The sequence below is a fragment of the Myripristis murdjan genome, chromosome 3 (genome assembly GCF_902150065.1).
Source record: "Myripristis murdjan chromosome 3, fMyrMur1.1, whole genome shotgun sequence".
Taxonomy (NCBI): Eukaryota; Metazoa; Chordata; class Actinopteri; order Holocentriformes; family Holocentridae; genus Myripristis; species Myripristis murdjan.
This window is the reverse complement of record NC_043982.1, coordinates 27,742,160-27,760,708: the sequence shown is the minus strand read 5'-3', so window position 1 is coordinate 27,760,708 and position 18,549 is coordinate 27,742,160. Positions and strand designations below refer to the sequence as shown.

The 18,549-nt window shown below is 42.4% G+C and overlaps 1 protein-coding gene across 1 annotated transcript in view; it reads left to right on the top strand.

Annotated features, from left to right (window-relative positions):
* Positions 1-4,705: 4,705 nt before the first annotated feature.
* hk1 (hexokinase 1) overlaps positions 4,706-18,549 on the top strand; it is a 29,890-nt gene continuing 16,046 nt past the window's right edge. The window contains exons 1-2 of the mRNA XM_030048286.1: positions 4,706-4,768; positions 13,982-14,144. Of these exons, the coding sequence (XP_029904146.1) occupies positions 4,706-4,768; positions 13,982-14,144 (226 nt within the window). The remainder of the gene's footprint in view (positions 4,769-13,981; positions 14,145-18,549) is intronic.

Sequence of the window (18,549 nt, the reverse complement as noted above, 5' to 3'; positions counted from 1 at the left end):
CATAGAGTTCTCCAGTCATTCCAAGCATACCAAAGAATATGCCTTGAGTCAAGTCTAGTAGCTAACAAAATTTAGGAAAAGAATGGAGATTCTAAATAAAAACAAAGAATCAACAAAAACATGAAGAGAGCATGGAATGACTAACAGAAAGAGACAAATGGAGCATCGCATTTACTCATGAAGAGCACTGAGCCACCAGCTGATCAGCATCAGCTGTCCCATCCAAGAACTAACCAGCTGATTAGCCACTGCTGCTGCTGCTGCTGCTGCTGCTGCTGCTGCTGACCAAAACTCCCTGCACTACTCAAACCTCCTGCAGCTGTTATCTGTATGCAGGATGCTAGTGGAAGCTATTGCTGAATTGTCTGATTCTGAGTCTTGAGTTTTCATATTTTTGAATGACATATACTGTATCAGTTCATTATGTTCACTGCAGGATCTCTTGCATAGATTCATTTCAGGAACATTTCCAAGACCAAATTCAACCATTTGTTGCAGCAAATGCTCCAAACTCCTTGGACAAAAACGTTTCTCGCTGAAATAAGAAAGGATGGTGGGAAGAAAGAAAAGGAAGACACTACATACAGACAGGCTGTGTGAGAGGAGTGCAGGAATGAAACAGTAGCTAAACCTGGGATTAACATGTTACAATGCCACCAGCTGGGGCTACGCCTCACACACACACACACACACACACTTCCTCACACAGCACAGTAATCCTGCTCTGTCCTAGTAGTGACCTAGTAGCTTCATGGCTAAAACCACACATACACTGACACTGCAGCTTCCGTCCGGTGACATGCATGCTTTCCAGCACATAAGCACATGAACACACACAGCTGGGCTGCTGAGTTTGCAGCTCATGCAAGTGCAACACAGCACAGTGACTGGCAGTGAATCTGATGTGCTGTCTTCCCTCGCTCTGCCTTTTCCTCTCTCTGTCACTTACTGTCACTCTGACCCTCTGTATACTTGTTTCCCTTTTCCTCTTCCTTCCTGTCGCTTTTTAACCTTTCTCCCTTTTCATTACATTCTAGCTTTACCCTCTCATGCACACTTTATAAACATTTATTATATATCTTTTTTATTATATCAATTCTACCCTGAAATAGCCATCACATCTTTTACACTTTCCATGAATAGACATTCCACAGGAAGTAAGGTGTGTGAGTCTGATTATGTATTCCTTGTATGTGTGTGTGTGTTGCGTGGGTGTCAGTCTTTGTTTCCCCTGTAAAGTAACAATAAGAGCTTTGAGACACACACACACACACACACGAGAGAGAGAGAGAGAGAGAGAGAGAGAGAGAGAGAGAAAGAGAAAGAGAGAAATGGTCACCAGCAGATTGAACCATTGTCTCTACAAGACAGGATAAAGCATAAGTGTAATTTTTCTTTTTGGCTCATTCTGGTCGAAGGTTCAATTCAACTCTTATTCATTTTTACATTAAGTTTTCAAGGAGGAAAGACAGCAGTTTTTGTTGCACTCCCTCGTCATTTTCTCCAAAGTTACAATGAATAGAGGCTTTAAGTCGGGATCTCAGCCTATGCAGTCGTCTCTGTGTGGTGTTGGCACAGGTAGAGTGAGATACCAAAATGGCCCAAAACATCATCATGGTGACAACTGTCGGACACAGTCACCGCTGGATCATGGGAAAGCTTTATTAATGGAGGTAATATGATAATCCGGATTTATGGGAATATATTACAGAAATAATAACCTTCAGGAGGTAACAGCTGCTGGTACTGGTGGTGCTGCTGTTGAGAACACGGTGTGTAATTATATGGTGCGTTTTATTGTTGCTGCAAGTGTGAAGAACACAGAGACAGAAGTGAAAGAGGCTGGAAAACTGATATGAAAGGAGATGGTGGAATGAAGGAGCAGAAGCCTGCAGGTAACCCCTAACTGCTCCAAATTAGAGAGTAAGAGAGTGACAAAAACATAGACTGAGATATGCTCCTACACTTCTTACACATCTCTTTCACTCATCCTGTGGTCCTTGTGTTTCTCTCTCTCGCTGCTATTCTCAGACTGAATCCTGAAATTTTTGCTCTTGCAGTGGTTTTAGCTCACAGAAAATCAACCTGACATTGATAAATACCAGGCAACTAATAAACAGGCCGTGCCTTGAAATTGTATGTGTGTGTGTGTGTGTGTGTGTGTGTGTATGCTGTATGATGGACATTTATGGTGACAATAGTAGCTGTGTATGGCTTTTGTGAGCTCATTCTCTCATTATATGTACATACACACACACACACACACACACACACACACACACATACCTGTACAACTTAAGTCTACAACTGTAGACTTAACCTTAACCTTTCAGTATTGCCAGATTATCAGCTTGTTTCATAAGACGATGAATGTACCATCACACCTACAATAGACAGAACTGTATTGGCTCCTATGTGCAGTGACTGTAGAAGTATATTTGAGGTATATTTGAGGAAGGAAGCCATTTCCCACAATGTCTCTCTTTCTTAGAGATATTCATTATTTTGTGTGTATACTTCTGTAAAGAACAAACAGTTGTATTCACAAAACTGTCCACGGCAAAGGCAGTGATACACTTAGTGACTTTATGTTCAATTTTTAAAGGCAATCATGGTGAAAATTATTTGACTGTAAGAATATAAGCTTGATTTATCATTTTGGGAAAATAGTGAGTGAGTGAGTGTGGTTTTACTGTCAAAAGACAAATCGTTACAAGTATCAAAACTCTTTGATACAAAGACAATGTTGGCAGCTGAAATCTCCTGTATAAAATGTACTTGAGACTGAGGAAAGTTTGGAGGAGAAACAATAAATGGGTGATATTCCAAAACTGGCCTAGTGGTGGTGCTATGAAGTGTGACAAAAAGCCAGCTGACACTTCTGGACCCGTGTCATGTACTTGCATCAAGCATTTAGGTAGGAATTATACCTTGTTTTATGTTTGCATGACACTGACCAAATGGTAATACATATCAAAATTCAGTTTAAAAGCCATAATATAAGACCTCCATATATATATATATATATATAAGACCTGCGTACAATTTCTTGATAATTGATTAATTTGCAGATAAAATAGCAGGAAAAAAGATTTTCCATAAAATTGAATATGCCAGAAAACTGACAAGGCTGAAATGAAAACCCACATGTGCAAACTGTGCTACGTCAGGAACGTGAGGGGAAAATATGATTCTAGGCCTTGTGGTTCAGCAGCTGCTGCCAAAATGTGAAGTTTCACATTTTTCAGCGGTTATGCCTCCGTTCCCATTTGTACATCTTCATTGTTGTTACAGTTGGTTTTTACAGTGACATTTGCTCCGGGACTTGCATGTGTTAAGTATACAGGAGCGACCTCTTAGTGTGTGGCCCATTTTCTGGCTCCTCCTGGGTGCCAGAAAACAGACAGCTGTTGTTGTTGTTGTGATGATGTCACGTCTGTCTGAGAGGACTGAGTGGACAGACACTGGAACAATTATACAGAGAAAGTGGCCACCGACTGATTTCATGAGTAACTGACTTGGCTGAGTGAGTGAGTGAGTGAGTGAGTGAGTGAGTGAGGGAGGGAGTGAATGAATGAATGAGTGAGTGAGTGAGTGGTTAATATTCACTTTCTAATGGACAAAAACTTTCTAACAAACTACATAAAAGAAGAAAAGAAGAAGAAAGACTGCAGTACAGTTCAGTTTCCGTGTTATATAATATCACCTCTGTTCTGCTATAGCATTACTCAGCACTGTCATGATGGAAAGCTAAACATAATAGAGGAGGATGGAGGGAGAGATGGAGTGACACAGAGAGAGATGGCAAAGTGACATTGACACCCGAGAGTGACAGAGTGATACAGAAAGACAAGGGCAGTGAGAGAGAGAGATCACCAGCGAGATAGGGATACAGAGAGAGGTACTGCGTGGTGGAAGAGAAGCACAGTTAAACATGCAGTAAGAGCTCCACCTCCTCTGTGTGTGAGCTGTTCCCTCTCTGAGAAACGTGCCGAATGGAGTGTAAGCCTCTGACTTCTTTCCTATGACTTCTTTCAGCCTGTCCGCCTCCTTAGTTAGTCAGTTCCTCTGTCTCTTTCCCTCTCTCTGCCGGTCAAACCACCCCCCTCCCCTCCCCTCGCTGAGGTAGATTTGCCTCAACAGCTCTAGCACATTATCAGCCAATCACTGGAGGAAGGATGTGGTACTTACCCCCCAGGCACACACAGCCCCGACCAATCAGATGACTGGAGGTGGGCAGGGCTCAAGTTTTCCCCCTCCCTCTCTGCCTCTCTCTCTTTCTCCCTCTCGCTCTCTCTCTCTCTCTCTCTCTCTTCCTCTCCTGCAGCTAAACTTGCTGTCTCACTCATGCTTCCTGGCTTCACACACATATAGACACGCAGAGAGAGAGAGAGAGAGAGAGAGAGAGAGAGAGAGAGAGAGAGAGAGAGCGAGCGAGCGAGAGAGAGAGAAAGAGAGAGACATAAGTGCTGTAGCAGTGTGCCATACAGTCTTAGCCCCACATGCAGCAGCTCTGTCTATTTTAAACCACACCGGATTGTACTAAGGATCTTTTCATACCTTCACCGGCTCGTGTTTTTTTCTGAAGTCCTTTTTTTTGTTTTTATCTTTACCCTTTTTGGTGTTCTCCTCCATCGGCGTGTGTGTATGAGTGTGTGTGTGACAGAGAGTGCATGTGACTGTGTGTGTGTGTGAGAGCACCAGGATGATTGCGGCCCAACTACTAGCCTACTACTTCACAGAACTCAAGGATGACCAGGTTAAAAAGGTGAGTGACTACTGCCCTCTGTTTCTGTGTCCCCTGTCCAGCAGCTATCTCTATTTGTGACAGTGTGTATGTACATGTGCTTGTGTCTGTGTGTGTGTGTGTGTGTGTGTGTGTGTGTGTGTGTGTGTGTGTGTGTGTATAAGAGGGAGAGGGAAGAATAAAAGCAGAGAGGAGAGGTTAGGAGGACAGTAGAATGTGTTGTAGAGGTCATTGAGTGTATTTGTATTGTCATCACCATAACAGGCTCATCATTGTTGGAATGGATTGTGATAGTAGGCCTATGCCATGTGTTAAGAACTCTTTGTTATATAATATATATTTGGTGAGACAAATGGATGAAATATCTGTTGGAGGACAAGTGAAGAAACCGCAAAGTGCAAAGTGGTTTGACGATCATTGAGTTTCGCCTCCACCGGTTCTAATTCAGTCAGGCAGGTAATGAACTGGACTGAAGCGCGTTTGTGTAAGCGGCATTACCGTGCGATATGTGCTAGGTGACATGTGCTTTTAGAGTTTTGGCAGTGGGTAGCGGAACAGGGCGGAGAGGTTAAAATGACAGGGGAGGAGAGGAATGAAAAGGTAGAGCTGGAAGGAGGTCATTGAGTTTTTCCAAGTCTTCAGTAAAATGAGACTTATTTTTGTTGTCTGGAGTTTGAAAACGTAAGAGGAGCAGATGTAGAGGAGGGAAATAGGGAAGTACAGGAGGTTTGAGGCCTTAAATTACATAAGTTATTTAATCACTCAACAACACAAATTGATATAAAATGTAATCTCTTTACAGCAACCCACATAATCATCACTACCATAGTGATAACTAGGATTATGCTGTATTTTTGCTTAAAAATCTCTTTCTGCTGCGGCTGCATTGTTTGTCAAAGCTAAAAAAAAAAAAGTGAAAAAATGATAGAAGGCAGCAAAGGAAAGAAAATCTTCCTAGCTTCTTTTAACATTTGTTTTCTCGTATCTGAGGTTATGAGGAACGGTAGAGTACGAGAGAGTTAGGGTTAAGGTGAGGGAGGGGGGAAAGAGGAGAGAGGGAGGAGGAGAGAGGTGAAGAGTTAGAGGTCTTGGGCAACATGAATATGACTCTTTCATAACTTTTTCAGCTGGCAAGAGCCGTGCATCCCCCACAGTCATGCTTTGGGTCTAAAATTGACTCAACCAGTTAGTCAGCCTCAGAGCCATGGATCTAAAGAGCTGCTTTCCAATCACTGAACCTCCAACAGTTTCCACCCCCGGAGCACTAGACGTCATTTCAACTCTGCCTCTACGCTTTAACCTTCACGTAGCCCGGGACCTTTTTGACTGTATGCAGCCCAGCAGTAAATACATTATTACACATTTAAACAATTCACAGACAGCAGTCAATTAAAACCATACATACCAGAGCAGTCTGTATGTACATGATAACTTTTGCTTTTAAACCTTTTTTTTTTCAAGGCGTAATTTTAGCACAGATGTCGATAACAATTTAAACCTCATAACCATTTAGCGTTTTAATGGCTCATTGGTGTAAAATTGCTCAGTGTGCAGTACTTCCTGATTGAATGTTTCACAAGCTCAGTGTTGCCAGGAGATGAACGCAGCTCCTGTCTGGAAGAAGAGCCGCACTCACGTGTGTTTTAATGCCACAAACTGCAAACTGAATCAGCGGAGGTGAAAAGCTTTTTCAACTGTGCCAGTTTTACACGTACGGCGTGTGTGTTTGGTATCTACAGTGTGCAAAATATTAAGGTCATCTTCCTGGTATTGACTTGCAGCCCATTTTGCACAGTCTAAATTTCAGTTGTTTCAAAGCGTAAAAATCCTTCATCCTTCATCTATTTCCTCCTTTGTGCGGGAAAAAAAAAAAAGTGGGATAATGGCTTTAATCTGGAATTACTTCACCAGCGTGAAGGATATCGATATCCATTACAATGAGAACGTTTGGTGTATTTTCACTGTACTAGCCCAGAGTATTTTTAAGTAAAGAGTGTTAACTTAGGCCATTTCCTTCATTGCACTTTTGTTTACACTTGACATTAACCTAGAGCAGTTTCCCAATGTCTGGCTTTGAGATTAAAATTTGGGGCAGGGTCCCTTTAAGGTCGCTTACTGATGATGTCACAAATCAGCACCAACAGCAGATTTAGCGTCATGCACTTGTTTCTCTCATGTATACAGTACATGGAAAAAGTTTACAGCGAGCACTCTTCCTTTCTCCATCACCCCCCTCCCCCAAACTCTCTCTCTCTCTCTCTCTCTCTCTCTCTCTCTCTCTCTCTCTTTGTTCTTCTCTCTCATTTCACTTCTAAAGCAGTCCTTATTTGCACAAGGTGATACACAAAGCTCCAGGTGTGCCTGGTGTGGCAGCCCACAAAGGCAGCTGAAAGGCTCAAACACTGAATGTACTTATCAATAAACAGGATCTGATGTAACATAAGACCTGACGACTCCCTCCTTCCTCTCATCTCCCTCCCGTTTTACTCCTGCTCTCTTCCTCTCGCTGCCTCCCTAAAATAGGCCAGCTTTGAACCATGTGACCATAGGTGACAGGAGGAGAAGGCTTAGGCAGCACACACACACACACACACACAGAGCGCCAGTATGCAGTGTTACACCTTGCAGGTGTGTTACTAGCTACTGTAAGGGTGATAGACATTTACAGAAAACACAGCCTTTACTTCATCCCAAACAGATCCAAGGGAAAAAAAATAAATAAAAAACAAAGACACACAAACATGGTTGAGGCTTAAGGGCAAAGACTGTTTAGACTGTAGCATATTTGTGGCAGTCCTGCATGGAAATGTATTATATGTACAAATAAAGGATTTCCATACATAGACATTTGCATATAGTCTAATATATATTACATATATTGCAACCTCCCCAGTTTTTATGTCACCAGATGCCTCTGCATGTATGTACAGTGTGTTGGGCATGTTGCGCATATATGACCAACTGAGGAAAAGATATTGTTTTCCTATATGTTCAGCATACAGGGCTTCACATATCACCACTGTCTTGGACAACAAGCCTAAAACTGTGGTGTGTTTTGGTTGACAAGGAGCCTGAATGAAGTGAAGGCTTTCCACTGCAGTGTCCTTGACTGGAAGCACTGATACAGGCTGTGGTAGAGGGCATCCCACAGCAGCACACACACACACACACACACACACACACAGAGGACTATACTTGTGGTGGATGAGGAGTGAAGTGAGTGGATAGGGCAGCGCAAAGGACAGTGTTTTTCCACACAGTGGGAGAGAGGGAGAGAGGGAGAGGGAGAGATGTGTGTGCATTACAACATGCACACATACGTACACAGTGGAGTCGGGTTTCACTGCTTCCCTGAAATGCCTCGCAGTGACGACTGGAGCGGAGTATTGTTGAGAAAAGGAATGCACACACACACACACACACACACACAGAAAGAGGGAGAGAGAGAGAGAGAGACAGAGTAATAAGGAAAAGAAGAGGAAGAGAAGGAGAGAGAAGCCCTGGGCAGCAAATGGGTGTGTCAGAGGTGTGTTGAGGCAACAACATGGCCTTTACTGATTCTCTCTCTCTCTCTCTCTCTCTCTCTCTGTCACACACAAACACACACATAAACACACAGAGGCCTCATATTCTCGCTGTAGCGGGAAATGTCACTATGCCCGACATTACTGGGAGATGAGGAAACTCTTACAAATTCTTATATTAAAATTCAACTGTAAAACCAGGAAAACTGACATTTATTTTAAAAACTAAATGTGAATCAGGTGTCGAGGTGTAGTTAATAGTTTTTGTAATTTTTATTATTTATGCATATAACTTACGTGTGCTTTTTCTGTCTTTTTTTGCAACACAAGTTGAACCAGATGAACCACTAATGCTGTGGTGTTACGATGTAATTCCCAGGGGAAACTCTGTTCCTGCACTCATGTTTACACCTCTGCATTTTCTCATTTATTCAAAGGAGTCACTTGACATTTTAGCTACAAGCACCTTTCTCAACCACATGCCAGTCCCTAATTAAATCATTCAGTTGTCCTTTAGAGCGGTGTTACATGGTGTAACAACCCGGTGCAGAGAGAAGAGTCCATGCTGTATGAGATCAGGCGGTGGTGTGCTATGAAGTGCTGAGGCATGGCTTCCAGGTGCAAAGTGCTGAGTCAGAAAACAGGAATGCTAATTTAGCGCCTTGACTGGAAGCTTGACCTGGTGGTCAACAAAAGTGGTTGGTTTGATGTGTTGAGCTTTTCTTTTCACCCTAACCAGGCACATCAGATAAGAAGACATTCCTACTTAAATTGGGCCATTTGAATAAGAACACATCTGTAGCTGAACAAGTTACAGTCGCTGACAAAGAGCAGATTCACATGTAAGTGGGTTAGTTGGCTAGGAGGACAATCCTAATTCTTAGAGATAATGGCTTTCATTGTCCAAAATCCCTTTCGATGACTCTAAAAACTCAAGTAATTTAAATTCACACCATTTTAACAATAACAGCCACAGAGTAAACGACTCAGCTCATAGCAGAAATACAGAACTCTGATACAAGTCTGAAAGTGAGTGATGCATCGACTATGCATTAAAGTTCTTTTTTTCTTACTTCAATTGCCCCAAATACTCCAAACCTGTAGGTTTACTGGCAAAAGAACATTGATTTTAACGAGAAATCATCTGAAGTGCAGAGGGAGTAAGCCTGTACACTAATGTATGCTGTTCAGATATATAATAATTTTAACATTTACAGTTTACATGAGATATTTCTGCAATCATTTCATTCAACTTGAATAATAATACAGAATTTGCAAATAAATGTTGGACTTTGAATTAACCTGCTTGCTGCAGTTTAATGTATCAAATTGAGACTGACCTCCACCAAAAAATGACTCCATAGGTTGTTTGTACAAGCAGCTTATCATGACCTATAGTTATGTTTTAAAGGTAAGCGACTTCTTCCGGCCATGCAAATGCAGTGTGGTCAGGAAGTGAGGTGACGTGCCGTACTATAACAAGCTACGAAATTTTCAACCTAAACACTGGAGTCATTTCCGGGTGTTTTGTTTTGTTCATTTCTGCGTGTTTATTATTGTCACCATGACGACAAAAATCCTTTAACCTTGATCTCAACCTTACCCTAACCTTAACCAAGTACTTTTGGTGCCTAAGCTTAAATGAAGTGGCATAGAGCTTGTGGCATACCTCCTGCAGCCGGTAGGTTCAATAACTTAGGAAACGCTCATTTGGGTCGTATTAGAGGGTAGGTCTATGTGGCCATATGGGTTGAAGGACTTCGTCGTTGTCGCCGTCGTCATCGTTGTCGTTGTCTGCCGCTTATCCGGGGCCGGGTCGCGGGGGCAGCAGTCTGAGCAGAGACACTCAGACTTCCCTCTCCCCTAACACTTCCGCCAGCTCCTCAGGAGGAACACCAAGGCGTTCCCAGGCGAGCCGAGAGACATAGTCCCTCCAGCGTGGGTTGAAGGACTTGTTTATCAAAACGGTTAATATTAAGTATCAGCATTAGTCAAAAATGTAATCAGTGTGACAACTCTAGGCACCCAGTGCTCCAGCCAGGCTAAAAACAAAAATGAATAATGTGAATATAAATTATTTGGAAATACTATTTGATGCAAGTCTGCTGGCTAGCTGCAGATTGTGAGTATTTATTTAAGGCCCGTTTCCACTGAAGAAGTTCCTGGTAGTATTTAGGGGGCAGGAACTGGTACAGGAACGTCCTCTCACTCGGCCCGCTCAACTGTCATGTCTCCACTGAGAGGGCAGAGTAAGAGGAAGGTTCCTGTAAAGTAAAAATTGCTGCGCGTTCATTTTGACCGTTAGCATTTGCTTGGTAGTGTTGGTGGTGTTGCTAGGGACGCCAACATTAGCTAACGTTAGCTAAAAAGCGTGTTGTTAGCGTTAGCTAACGTTAGCTAGCACATTAGTGCCGTTCAGAGTCCCTACCCCGAGGCAGGGACTTGTTTAGCCCCTGTTAAAGTTCAGGAACTCGGTCCTTCGGGTGTGGTTCCTGTGGTGGAGACACACAACAACGGCCCCAGCCTTGTAAAATTACCCCGAAGTTCCTGCAGTGGAAACGGACCTTTAGTTTATCAGCTGAGAGAGAAAAGGCAGGAGCTATGACTGTAGACGGAGGTACACGGAGACATTGTTATTGTGTACAGGACACACACACACACACACACACACACACACACAGGGAAGGAGAGAGTCTGTGTTTATGGTGTAACTGAAACAACAGATGCTGAGGGCAAACAGTGACATTAGGAGGGAGGTAGCAGCTGTGGTCACAGTGCTAGTAACACGTTGCCGTAGTTACAATGTCACTTCAAACCACCACAGCGCTCAACTGAACGGACCTCAGTCCAAACTATGAGATGACAGCTAAAATGAGCAGTGGGGTCCAGCAGGATAAGAGCACTAATTTATTTTACTGAGCATGTGTCACAAGGTGAGAAATTACATTTACTCAGCTCTGGTCGCCGTTCAGCAAGGGCATGTGTTCATGAGCTTTCGATGGAGGGTGAGAAACCACATTTGGAGAGGGTATAGGGAATGTAACAGATGGTACAGTAAGTTTATCAGCTGTACTTAACTTTGTCAGAGCACAAACACAAAAAATGCACCATACTCCAAGTTAACAGCTGTTTAAAAATGTCATCCCCAAGCCTTTCATAATCATATAAGATTTCAAAGGAGCAATAGCGGTGATTGTTTTATGCCAGCGTTACATACACTACTTTACGTTACTATAACCCGGTGGTTTTCATGCCTAAAGCTAACCTCTCTCTAACGTTAACCCAAGTTCTTTTGCTGGATAAAGCAAGAAAAATGGCAAAAATGGTGCCCAACATGATAAGATATGTAGGTTAGAAACATTTTTTGTGATATGCCAGAAACATAATCTGCCACAAAATGCGCTTGCCCTTAAATGTGATTAAGCATGCAGTTTAGTTGAATGGGAAGGTCATTGTTGGGACACAGGGTTGCCCAAAAGCTGTAGCGTACACAAGGAAAAAAAGTGTGATTCATAGACGGTCTGGCTGTCATCAGTTTTTATGATCAAATTACCCTCTTGTGTTTTACCTTTCCAGTGTGACCCCCTGTTGACTCACACCTTTGTTTACACAGTTGTAATACATTAGTGTCAGTTAGTTAGATATCACATCTTACTGGCCTATGGTGAGCATCACCACTTTTTTTGGGGTCAGATCCAAACCCAGTCCCAACCAGCAAGCATTACTTTGATTTTCTTCCGAATATGTGATTTTTGAGCCGCGTGCTTCCTGTCCACATGTGCTAATATAAAATGTGCCTTTGTGTGTATGAAAACAAATGTGGACTGACTTCTTTCTATCCTGTGTGTCAGAAATGCAGGATTCATCCCTAAGTTTCCGCCGACACATTTTTTCCCACTAAAAATCCAGTTAGTCTGTGGCCCGCAGCGGCAAACTCTATTTTCTCTGCGTAGTACTTTCACTTTCAGACTGGAAAAGCTGGTCTTCAAGCAGTAACCAGAGAACCAGGCTGAACAGGAAATACAGACAATGTTTGACTTCTACAACAGGAAGCAACTGCTTCTCATTATGATGTCTAGTAATAAATTGTCATGTGGAACAACGACAGGACAAGGTCACTATCCTTAATGAAAACTAACGACATAATGAAAACTAGGTGTGAAAAAACAAACTGATAAAAACTACTAAAACTAAGCATGAAAATTATCAAAAACCTGCTTTCAAAACTAATTAAAATTTAACTGAAATGGAACAAAAAACATCAAAACGAAATAACAAAAAAATCTAATGAAAAATGCCAAACTAAAATAACCTTGCGACAGGCTTCATCATGCACACTCACCCATGTTTATGCGTGTACGTGTGTGTGTGTGTGTGTGTGTGAGTGATCTAGTTTGAAGATACTGTGAGTGTGGTTGTGCATCTTATACAGTAAGTCATTGTTATAAAACAAGATGGTGATAATCCTGTTAGTTCCCACTGGCAACGTGAAAAGTTAATCCTGCTGAACTTCACTCTCGCTCTGAGTGTGTTTTACAGAGCCAGGCATAATAAAACTAACTTGTGCATGTGTGTGTGTATGTATGCGCAAGATCCTTGATTTGTCACTAAATCGTAAACTGAGATGTTGCCTCATCATACTGTAATGCAACAGTGGATTTCACCGGGTGTGTTTCACTTCCTGTTTCTGCGAGGTCAGACCGTTGAGGCTCGTGTGTGTATTAATGATGGTTTGTACAATGGGCATTTTCAGCCAGGCCATCTGATTGGACACAGGAACATTCCAGCCGTGCTGATAATTCCCATAAGGCTTTTGGTAGCCGCTCTATCATGTCTGAAATTTTAATGTTATATAACTCTTATGGTGACCACCGAGCCAGGATGTGACTTTCCTGGATTTCTGCTGTCCCTTCTTCTCAGCTTACCTCAGTCTGTAACTGCTACATCACTGTGTGTGTGTGTGTGTATGTCTGTGTGTGTGTGTGTGTGTGTGTAATAATGTTATATGTCCTTGATAACAGCACAGTGTGTCATTGAGTCAATAATGTGACACATCCTGTGCTTCCTGGTCTCCCTGTGTGTCATAGTGATGACGATGATCCTGGTGGCTTTTGTTAGCTCTGCCTGTTGTCCATACATACTTGACGCATTAATCATCAGAGACTGGACTGCTACTAGCATTTTAATTTTATTCAGTTCCCTTGTCTGATGCAAAGGCGAATCATTATCGTTTCTATGTTTCTCTAGTTCCTGTCAGTGTTTAGCTTGACTGAGGCCACTTCAGGTTCAATTCAGGAAGTGGCTTTTCTTGAGAAAAGACTGAGAATGTCACAGCCAGTCAGAGCTCTCAGTTTATTGAGGATGAAGGCTTCGACATCAGCAAATGAATGTCAGTTACTGACCCTCTGAACTGAAAGTGAATTCACCAGTATGTTAAGTGTTAAACAAGTGTTTTATAACTCTAAGCGGGCCAACTGTCTTTTAGAAGACCACTCTCACCAGGCGGAAAGTGTGTGTGTGTGTGTGTGTGTGTGTGTGTGTGTGTGTGTGTGTACTGCCCCACCTGAAGATGATAACAATATTAGATAATAGATAATATTTTTGTTGTTTCTGTTACAAACATATGAATGAAGGTCAAATAAAGTGTTTTATTATTCCTATTATTCCTATTATTCTTCTTCTCAATGTGTGTGTTAATATCTGATTTCAGATCGATAAGTACCTGTACTCCATGCGGTTCTCTGATGAGACGCTGCTGGACATCATGCAGCGGTTTCGCAGGGAGCTGGTCAGTGGACTGGGTCGGGACACGAACCCCACCGCTTCACTGAAGATGCTGCCGACGTTTGTGCGCTCGATCCCTGACGGCTCAGGTCAGTACCTCTAACCTGCCCGGATTATCCCGCCCGTGGGAGCTGCTGAGGCGAGCACTCTGAGTGGATGAATGATTTGTCAACACCTGCTGAGGTCACAGCAACATTCTCACTCAAGGACACTCCAGCAGGACAGGCGCTTGCTGGCATGTGGGGGTTGGACCAGGTTTAAATTCAGAGCCGCCTGCATAGAGAAACAAACCTCCTGACACCATATACCACCTTAAAGGAACAATTCACCCAAAATGCAAACATAAAAATAAAAAAAAAGGTATTTTTTACTTACCCTGGTGCAGTCCCCCTATCTCGAGAGTTTCTATGTGACGTGTCCACTCTGCTATGATCTTCTCTCTGTCCTGGCATCCCAGGATAATGGAACATCACCAAACTGTACCTCTCTGCCCAAATTGAGAATGGACTGATACCTTTTGCTGGTGTTTTTTGACAGGATGTAGTTCTCAACAAAACCCTCTGACCTGAGGGTTATGGATTATGTTTGGTGTATGTGTCATTGTTTTTGGAAAGAGCTGTTACTGCTGAGGTTATCACATGTGCGTTTTTGAGCACAACAAAACAATACTCACCCAGCGCCATTGCATTGGGGTGCTGGAAGACAGGGGAATCTCACCAAATCACTTCAAACTATCTGGATGGATAGATTACACTGAGGACCAGTGAGAAAATATCTCTCTTTTTGTGCATTTTGGCTGAACTGTTCCTTTAGTAATAAATGTAAGAAAACATACACTGAAACTGAGTCCAAAATCTGTGGGATTTTGCACTCAGTCTCTTTGGCTTTTGCTTGGTTTTAGCAGGTCCACCTCTATTTCACCCAAAAAAGATAAAGTTACCGGCAGAGGGGAAACAGAAGGGACTATTGTGCAAGAGAAACAATGAAAGGTAGATATCACAGATATCGTGCTCGCTTGGGCAGAGTTACAGCCATAATGGAAAAAAGGTTTCTCTTTACACTTGAGCAATATTATATTCAGTTTTGTAAGTTTTGCAAAGTCACCAGAACAGGGCATTGTCCAGCAGAATGAGACAGAAAAGGTTCATTCATTCATTCATTTTCTTTGCAACACCACAAAAATAGTCCACTGTGATAACAGCCAACAAATGTCTGAAACACCATGGAGTGTAGAGAGATTAGATTAGTGGCAGATCCACTGGTGATCCTGATAGCACATACTGACCCTGATACAATAAACCATTTTTAAAGCACACCATGTTATGCACAAAAATTTTATTGAGTAACAATCTTGGTAAAAAGACCAGTAGTACATGGTGTGCCTCTCTCTCTCTGTCTACTCAATTGAAATGCAAAACTGCTTCTTCCTACTCCTTAAAGATCTTCCTGTAAGACTTTGGGCCCTATCTTGCGCCAGACTCCCTAAACCTGTTATTTGTGGATTTAGCATTGCGCAAGAGGCGTTCCCCCGTAAAAGTTGCTATCTTGTGCACCTCCCGCTATCCGCAAAACACCTGCACTACCCGCTATATTATGCATAGGCGTGTTTTGGGTGTTACACCAGTTAAACCAATCAGTGTGCCAGGTGCCATTGCCTTTAAGGGCAGGCTGCGCTATCCTAAATCCTAAATCCTGAACCCGCGATGAAGAGAGGGAGGTAGATTTTCTCAGGGGTTCTACTGAGGCTAAAGCAAGGCTAAAGCTAAAGCAAGTTATATATCTATATATCTATATATCTATAGATATAGATATATAGATATATAGATATATAGATATAGGCGAGTTAATTCGGGAGGTGGAGCCACATATGTCCAAGTGGACGTGTCACAAAGTTGTACTGATTGAGTAAAATCCCCGGGTCACACCACACACACACAAGAGGCAAAGGTGGAACTATGTGTAAACTAATTTATTGACAAGGTAGATTGGGCAAATAAAATATTAAAAACAAAAATATAGCACAGCTGCTGGCTTATGATAAAACAATAAAACGCGCTGGCGTAAGTGTCCAATTAAAACAGCCTTTCCTCTAAACAGTCTATATGAGTAATATACTCAGTCCATTCCAGTGGCTCTCCTAACAGCCCAAACTTTAGGGATAGCAATTTTAGGGATAGCGCATGAAACACGCCCACGGACACACCTCCAGGCGCAAATGACGGAGTCGGCATAACGGATAGCGGGTGGCGGGTGGCGCAAGATACCGTTTAGGGATAGCGGAAGTTCCTAAATCGGCAATTTGCGGGTAGTGGGTAGTGGCAGCGGGTGGCGGGTGGCACAAGATAGGGCCCTAAGTGTCTGTTTCATGCTCCATGCTGCACATCATCGCTCTCTCCTGACCTTTCCTTTCTGTCACTCCCCACTGTATGAAATGTAATCCTAATTTAATGCATTTGATTTTCTCTTGGCTGCAAGTCTAAATATTTGTCGTTATCTTGGACATTCTGTACTTGGGGAGGAACGTAGAAACCTGGTGTCAGGGCACTTAAAATGATAGAGCTTTTGTACCTCAATCCGCTCAATGAGGGTGGAAACCAAGCCCTCTCTCTCTCTCTCTCTCTCTCTCTCCCTCTCTCTCTCTGTCTCTCTCTGACTGACTCTCTCTCTCGCTCACACACACACACACACACACACACACAGGTATGCACAGAAGGCATCTCCAATCTGGTTTAGCCTGGCATGAGAGAGCAGTGCCACACACATACACACACACACACACACACACACTCACACATACACACACATCAGAGATTAGCTGTAATCCCGCTGCCATGGCCCAGAAGCACTGAAGATTGTGATTGTGACAGCGACTGAGTTTCCATCTGATCTTGCCTGACACAAAACACAGACAATCATTCAACCAAATCAGATTTGATTTTTTACTGGTAGCTTTTTAAAACCAAGCCATGATGATGTACATCTATTTCTCAGCATTTCTGGCGCTAGTTGCCTAAAATGAAATATATTTCGAGTATATCGAGACCCCTAAAAAATGTATTCTGCACAGAATGAAAGAAGGAGGGTTTCATTTGCAGTCTATTTGTGTTCCTTTTTTGTTTTTCGTGATTTTAAAACCATAATTTCAAAGCCCCAAGGTGTCTTGATCCCTCCTGCTGTACAGGGTAGCTAGCACATGAAGACATAGTTTCCACTGGCCTCCTCTATTTTCGTCTCTACTGAATATTTACATTCCTTACTGATAATTACAGTATCAGACCGCCTGCTCCGACTGAACTAAATCTTCTTGACCTCATGCTCTGTTCTGCACACACTGTTGTGGCATAAAAACACAGCAGTTGGACTGATAAAATATGTGGATTAGTTGACTTACAAATCCGTGGCGCCCCTCCAAAGTCATCTTCTGCAGCGAAACCAAGAACTTTTAAACCTGTAGAACACTCTGTTGAGACTTTCTAGATGTAGGACAAGAGTTACAGTTTGATTTGTTCATGTAGGATCACTTAACCACAAAGGAACAGATTGTATTAGGGAGTTTGGAGGTCTCTGTGGAAAAAAAGCTTGAGTTACATGACAATATCAACGGTTTACTGCCTGTTATCAAAGGTTAACACATCACCTTGGTGCCATTATCAGTGCAAGCAGTAAAATAAGATATTGATTTATCATCAGAAAGTCATTAAACAGTGGTCGAAGATCATTATCTCACTGAAATAATAAATTAGACATTGAACAGAAACATGCTTGCACACTTTCCCCCATGATTGAAGATACAATGTGCGCTCATCACTGTAACACTGTAACATCACTGTAATGCGACATCCAACACTGTAACAATCATACGTCATGTTGCTTTTTACTGATTACCCAGGGCCACAATGTCAGAGGGGACCCTCGAAAGGCCTGAAATAAAAAGGTTTGCCTAATGGCCGGCTATTCGAGGGCCCAATAAGATTTCTTTTCATGAGGCCCAAAATCCCTGGCGGCGCCCCTGTGTGTATTTAGTGAAAGTTTAGGTAGACCTTTAATGTGAAGTTGATTTATTAGTGTAATGTAAGGGTAGATGCTAAATATTAAATACTGTTATGGACTGTCTTATCTCAGAAGTAAACTGTAGTAGTTCCTGTGTTCACAACTCAGCCAGACACCAAGCTGAAGTGCTTCCTACCTGGCAAAAGTGAAGCAGCTGTTTTAACCTTTGACACATATTGGCTGCTTGTACACTGATATTTGAGGACACAGAATGATTTAATGATCGATCAAAAACGTATATAGTTTTCAAAACAACTTTCTTGCAAGTCTTTACTGCATAAATAAAACAGTCACTTTGAATAAAAGGGGAAAAAAATTATTAACTCACACACTACTATGCAACATTGTGCACATGTAATATGTTTAGTATAGCAGTATGCCATTTGGCTCATGTTGCATGGCTGCCTTGACGCCCTTAGAGAGCTTGTTCAATCATGGACCAAT